Source organism: Jaculus jaculus, chromosome X, assembly GCF_020740685.1.
Source record: "Jaculus jaculus isolate mJacJac1 chromosome X, mJacJac1.mat.Y.cur, whole genome shotgun sequence".
Classification (NCBI taxonomy): Eukaryota; Metazoa; Chordata; class Mammalia; order Rodentia; family Dipodidae; genus Jaculus; species Jaculus jaculus.
This window is the reverse complement of record NC_059125.1, coordinates 100,996,742-101,004,072: the sequence shown is the minus strand read 5'-3', so window position 1 is coordinate 101,004,072 and position 7,331 is coordinate 100,996,742. Positions and strand designations below refer to the sequence as shown.

The window sequence follows — 7,331 nt, the reverse complement described above, 5'->3', positions numbered from 1 at the left end:
GCACAAGGGGGCCCAGGCGTCTGGAGTTTGTTTGCAATGGCTGGAGGCCCTGGCGTGCCCATTCACTTTCTCTCTTTCTCTCTGTGTGTCTGTCACTCTCAGATAAATAAATAAACCAAAAAATTTTTTAAAAATAAAAATATAAAATAGGAATTAATAAGAAAGACAAAAAATGAGAATCTGTAACTATGCCATGTGTTTTAATATTCCTTTGAAAGATCAAGGACTTTAGTTGATTAAATATAAACATACCACTTAAAAGATATTGCTAATGATTATTAGTATAGACAAAGAAATTTGGTGTTAGTACTATAGATTAAATCTTGGATTTATCTATGTTCTACCACTCCAGCACCAAGAAAAAAAATCTTTTAACCCAACTAGATCTAAGCACTGAGATTGTCACTGAGGAACCCAAATAATACTGCATTCTCATGAGTATTACTTGTTCCAGTAAACATGTGGCTGGTATGAAACATCAAATTATTTATTTTCCTTTGTTCCCTGCATATTCTTGAACAATACTGAAAGCCTAGACAGAAAACATTCTAAATTAATTGATAAAAATCAATGAAAATGTAACCAAATGAATTTTTCTCATTTTAATAATGACCAAAAACTATGCAACAGATTGTATCATGGTATAATTAATCAGCTTAAGTTCTTCTGGCTACTGATTTAAGTGGAACAACAATTTCATGGTCATATTTCAGTTATGTAATTGTTCATGTAGTAATCTAATTGGTAACCTGTAAATATTCTACTCAGCTACCACTATAGAAATGAAATTATATGTCCCAAAAATAATAGAATTGACTATAAATGATCAGAATAGAACTAAAATTGAATTTTGGCCCTTTCTACAATATGTTAGAATAAGTCGAATACAGAAAACCTTAACCGATTTTCAACATTAAAAATATTATCAGTGCCATTTTTACCATGTTTTCTCCTTGTCCATGTAGTTTCAGAAAAAAACAATTAACAAAAATTAAACCCTCTTTGCAGTGTCATAGTGACTTCAAGTGTTTCACATTCTGGGATATAGCATGCTTTAGCACTGCTGCATTCCACGGGATGGGGAAGGTTTACAAACAGCCTCCTAAAAATGAGATAGATAAAATTAAATTAAACCTCAGAAGTAGCTTTCTAAGGTAATATATCACTTTCAATAAAGCACTAGGAAACATTTACCTTGAGAATGTTTGACCCTCCAAAAATTCTAATATTTAGACAGCATAAATACTGGATCAGAAAATGTGCCCATATAAACAGATAATACACATGTTTGAATCCTTAAAATTCTAAGCAGTTAAGCCATGTGTTGTGGTATACGCATGCCTGTAATTTTTGCACACCAGAAGTAGGGCAGAAAGATCTCACATTTAAGTCCAGTGTGGGTTACATAGGGAGACCCAGGCCAACCTGGGCTATACAGTGAAGCCCTATCTCAAAAATAAATAAATAAATAAATAAATAAATAAATAAAGTTGTTTTCTTTCTATATATTTGTCTATCATCTATCTATCTATCTGTCTATCTTTATTTATCTACCCATCATCTATCTATCTATCTATCTATCTATCTATCTATCTATCTATCTATCTATCTATCTATCTTTTCTTGACCTCATGTTGCATATTGTATAAACATAGACTCAGTCTCAGGTTATTCTACCATAGAAATAGAACCATGTAAGTTTAAGTTCAATGGGCAGATCTGTTGCCAGTCTTATTTATATGTAGACACAATGCAGTTGGATGAGATAAATCAGAAATTGGAATGGTTCTTTAATACTCCTGCTAACAGAGCTTTTATACCAAGTATCTACTGCAGGCATAGTTGAACATCAGGCCTGGAATGATTTCAATGTGAGATCAATGAAAGTACTTCTCTCTGCTTGCTTCTGATTCTTTCTAGAACACATTGACAAAAATTCCTTGTGATAGATTGCTGGGTTTATTTTGCAGTTTATGGCCCAGTTACTGGGTAGCTGTATGTTTTTAGATGCATTGCTGGGATGAAACATCCATAATTCTGTCATAGTGGTATGACTCTGAATTATGCATGGGGTCAGCACATGTTGGTACCTGAAAAAAATTCAATATGTGATACACTTGTTACCTTACTTTCTCAGTAATGGAGGCATAAGCATCTTTATAAAATGTGAACAGAAAAGGTCTTTTAGATGCAACATCAGTAAAGGAATCTAGTAATTTTTATCTTGGATTCTTGAAGAGAGAAATAGTGTTTGAAAACAAACCTTGAAAATTAATTTGCTCTTGCTCATTTGAAAAGGCCTAAGTTCAAGGGACTGGTCTCAGCATGTATTATACATTTCTAGAATGTAAAGAAGAAATTTTCTGAGACTCTTGCTCTTTCTCTGATGGGGCATGAGAAACATTTCCCTCCACCTGAAGAAGTTATACAAAAAAATTTTTACTGTAGCTTGCAGTATTTGGAATCTAAAAAAGTAAGCAAAACAAACATTTACAGTCCCTTCTTAGAAACTGTTTCCAATATAGGTTGTACTACAACTACATCTGCATCATCCATTATTCTATTGATGATAATATATTCACTGGAAAAAGAAAGCAAAGCTTAGTATGGTAGCTTCATTGCACTTAAAGACAACTATAAATCAGCTGAAGAAGAAGTTCCAATGATAATGTGCCTTCTCTGTCTAGAGAGAAATAAATTCAAAAGAGACAATTAGTGGCCAATGGCAAGATCCATCTATCCCCACATTTCTATCTAGTTCTGAGTCATAAGGCTTCATATGTTAAAACTGTGAAAATAGAATTAAACACCTTACTTTGGCTTGTATAATAAGCTAAACATTTTTATCTAGTCTGTGGTACCATCTGATATCTGTACAGAGATCTATATTTAAATAAAAGTCAATTCTATGAATACTAATCCATACACAATTCATTGAAGTCTAAGTCTAAGACTATATCTTACCTTGGTTATTTCCCTAATGTCTATCCATCAGACTATACAAGTTGAATGCATAAATAAATAAATAGAAAGCAAATATTCAAGCTACTACAGAATGACATATGAATAATCAACATATATAGTACAGAAAATATGAAAAAATAAACGTCATTATGTAAGCCTAAATTTTTGCCTTTACACACTGATATTATAGTTGCTTTATAAGAAGTTACAGTTTAGGTGCTAATCAAATGCTTATCTAGGGTTAGTTTTCATTATGAACAAGTTAATTGTAAATAATATATGAAATTAAAGTCAAAATACCCTATAATATTCAAGCTTAGAACTTTGAATATTTAAATTATATTAGAGAATTTAATTGACATTGCTTGCAAGACATTTAAATGAAAGACACACTTATTTTGTTTATAGTCACATATGACAGTTTTAATTTTACTTAAACAACAAAATTTTTCTGTTTATATATCTGAGTTAAAAACAGGCATGGTCTTGTTAACTTTTCTTGGATAATATGTAATTATCAAAGCAAATGAAATAGTTACTGATCTGTAATTTAGATTATTACATGTAGAAAAAAATTAGGTGACTCTAAGAATCAATTCTCAATGTGAACTACAGGAATGAAGAAAAGGTATAAATAATCTGAAGCATCAAAGAACCAAAACTTGCTTATGTGTATACTTAAAGTGAGTTTTTATTATCATATTCATGTTAATGAAATTTCCTATGGAGGCAAAAGTCAAGAGATTTTAGGAAATTACTCTATTTCTCCCATTTTCCCTCTTTTGTAGCTATGTTGGGACTATATGGCAAAATAACCAACTGACAAAAAATGAATTCTATTAACCACTTTATTTCTTTGGGTTGAATAATGCTAAAATATCTGGATTTGATTATATTCTAATGCAATTCACTGAAATGACTAGTTTCACCTTTGGATACATGAACAGGTTGTCCTCGCTTGAATCTTTCTTGGAGAAATTAAACACGGTGTTATAGACTATCATAGCCAGAAATTAAATAAAATAGTAAGTATTCATAAACTCAAAGACAAGCCACATTGCTGGGCATAGTGGCGCACACCTTTAATCCCAGCACTCAGGAGGCAGAGGTAGGAGGATCACCGTGAGTTCGAGGCCACCCTGAGACTACATAGTGAATTACAGGTCAGCCTGAGCCAGAGTGAGACCCTACCTCGAAAAACCAAAAAAAAAAAAAAAAAAAAAAAGCCTCATATCTGATAATAGCATAGCTTTAAAGGATGCTCAACTATGTAGAAGAAGTGATAGTAGAAGCCCCTAATTGCATCATTTGGCTCCTATCTTAATTACGTTTTCGTAAGATATATATGTTTGTATGTATATACATATATATGTATTTGTATATATATATATATATATATATATAAATACATATATACTGAGCATTTAATAAGCAGTTGCAATATGTATAATATTTTTATCTGTGAACATCATTTATATCATTTAAGATATATGGAGAGTATACAAACAGCCCAGTGTAGCCCAAGTTCTATGCAGAAAAATATCTGTGAGAGACTTTCATTTAGTGGGTTCTGATACCTATCTGGAATGACAGCATAGCTACAGTAGCTGCCTAAAGATTGATGGGGACAGTGAGACTGCTAGGGAAACGGAAATTAACTCCATGGTATATAGATATGTGTGTGATTTTAGCAAGCATGCAAATATCATGGAAGACTGTTCATTTAACCAACTTTCTTTGCAAAGTTCTATGCAAGATCAAACCATGTATAAAATACAACAAACGGGCATAAACTTCCTTAAAGTGAAGAGCAAGAATAGTGAATGTAATTTTTACAGCATGAGACATTACTTTTTGGTGAGAATAGATTTTTAAATGATGTGACTAATGAGAACAGTTTGATAATTATTCATCTGCAGATCATTTTGTGTTAGAGTTATCTACCACAGGAATAAAGATTATGTATGTATACTTGATTGTTTATACATAATAGTCTTTTGTGGAAGGGATCTACTTTTTATCTCCTCAAAGCCCTAAGCTCAACAAAAGAAAACTGGAGGTTCTGATAATGAAAGAGAATGTGTCACCACCTGCCTGTTTCCCAAACACAATCTGAAAGGATGACTTATAGAGGAAGGACAGCTGCAATCACCTGATGCGAGCTCACCACCATACATCCACATGAAAAATGAAAAAAGCTTGAAAATATTTAGATATTTTCTCTAATGCATGCTAGGTCCCATCAATATCCTTTCTAATGAGTTGTCTTTTAGAGACAAGACAGATATATCTGTGCTTCATGAGAAACATTTTCATTCATAACTTTTGCTGTATGTTGCTTGGGGAATATTATTTGAAACATGCAATGAGAAGACTGTGGTTTCAGAATAAAATATTTAATTGAATGATCTCATCATCTGTGTGATTTTAAATCCATCTATAAACCAGAGAATCTAGAATCTAACTGTTGGAAATTTTGTTTTAGATAATTCATGATAAGACTTTACTATTTTCAGATGAATATATTCAAATTTTACCTTCAAGTCTCTTAAAGAAGTTGATTCTCTTATGAAAATACTATATAGTATTTCACATGTAATACTTGCAACTTAAATGATTTTCACTTCTAACTCTAACATATTTTTTCTAAAAGGTAAACTCTTTTAGAGTGAAGGATTTGAGAGCTAAGGATTATGTTTTGAAGGTGCCAGTCCACTCCTAATGTACCTGTGAAAAATAGGAGAAATCAAGGTATGTCCAAACATTTTTTGTTGTTGATACTGGTGATCAAAATTAGAGCAGTATGCATGCTAGGCAAGTGTTCTACCTCCTGAGCAATTTACTCAGCTCCCATGTTTATTTTATTATGTAGATTAACACATCTGAATGAGTAACTGAAATTTAACTTTTCTTAAGGCTTTTGTGTTGATACCAAATAACTACACTTTTCAAAAGAATTACTAAAGATTCATTAATGTTAACATATACTATTCCAATCCCAATTTTTACTCACTTATTAGGAGTGCGAAGATCAAGGATCCTCTCTTGGACATCAAGATGAAGTTCAGAAGGGTTTGTTTCAGGCAGTTTAATTTTAACCTAAGAGAAAATAAGAAGAAAAACAGGATTATTTGGGGGAACAGTTAATTTTCAAAGAGTAAGACTAGATGAGGAAAGAAGAATTAAAGATTATCAAGTACCAACTGAGTATCAAGATATACCATTTCCTTACATCAGTCTTGAGAAGCAGGGATTATCAACCCCATTTTACTCAAGGAGAAATGAAGAAGTTAAGTGAGTGGTGAAAGAGCAAACATCTGTAATGTGACTCATTTTCCTAACCTTTGGTGGAACAAAGCAAAACTCAACCAAAAGCAGCTGAATGGAGGAAAAGATTTATTTTGGCTTATAGTCTTCAGGCTAAGGAAGCTTCATGATGGCCTGAAAATGCATGCCACAAGCAAAGGGTGACCATCACAGTATTGTCACAGCAAGTGGAAATAGCAATATTGCAGTCAGGTTCACATTGCTGGCAGAAATCATCCAACCAAGAGCAGCTTGTGGGGGGAAAAAAAGTTTATTGCAGGGTCAAGGGGAGGCTCCATTATGGCAAGGGAAAATGATGACATGAGCAGAGGGTGGACATCACCTCCTGGGAAACATCAGGTGGACAACAGGAACAGGAGAGTATGCCAAACACTGTCAAGGGGACACTGGCTACAGTACCCATAAGCCCACCCCCAACAATACATTGCCTCCACAATGCTTTAATTCCCAAATCTCCATCAGCTGAGAACCTAGCATTCAGAACACCTAACTTTATTGTGGACACCTGAATCAAATCACCACATTCCACCCCTGGCCCCCATAAACTGATAACCATCCATGATGTACATTGCAATGCCTTAATCCAACTTTAAAAGTCCTTATAGTTTTTATCAATCCTAGTGATGTCCAAAAACGTTCCCATAGTCTGAGATCTTTTAACTGAGATATAATACCAAAATTTCCCTTCCCCCAATCCATAATGGTACAGAATAAACATTATCACTACAAAAGATGGCATCAGGCATAGCAGAGAAATATTCAGCCAATATGAAATTTAAACAGGGAAAATATCAAACTCTATAGCTCCAAGTTCAACAACTCTAGTCAGTGACAAGTGTCCAAGTCTGATAATTCTAACCAGCAAGTCTCTGGAGTTCCAATTCTGCCCCTTCAATGAGGCTACTTACAGTATTGGAAAAGTTCATCCAGGTCAGAAGCTCTCCTTAGCATCCGTCTTGTGGTCCCGGAATCTTCATTGGGTCGCCACTGTAATCCATGGTCCATCCTCATGGCTCCATCAGGTCTCCATGCAGTAAATC

At 33.6% G+C, this 7,331-nt stretch overlaps 1 protein-coding gene across 3 annotated transcripts in view; it reads right to left on the bottom strand.

The window, feature by feature from the left end:
- Positions 1 to 861: 861 nt before the first annotated feature.
- Dnaaf6 (dynein axonemal assembly factor 6) overlaps positions 862 to 7,331 on the bottom strand; it is a 59,822-nt gene continuing 53,352 nt past the window's right edge. For all 3 annotated transcript variants that reach the window (XM_045139820.1, XM_045139819.1, XM_045139821.1), the window contains exons 6-7: positions 5,978 to 6,063; positions 862 to 1,102 (exon numbers count right to left, since the gene is read on the bottom strand). In XM_045139820.1, coding sequence (XP_044995755.1) covers positions 982 to 1,102; positions 5,978 to 6,063 — 207 coding nt within the window. In that variant the 3' untranslated portion in view covers positions 862 to 981. The remainder of the gene's footprint in view (positions 1,103 to 5,977; positions 6,064 to 7,331) is intronic.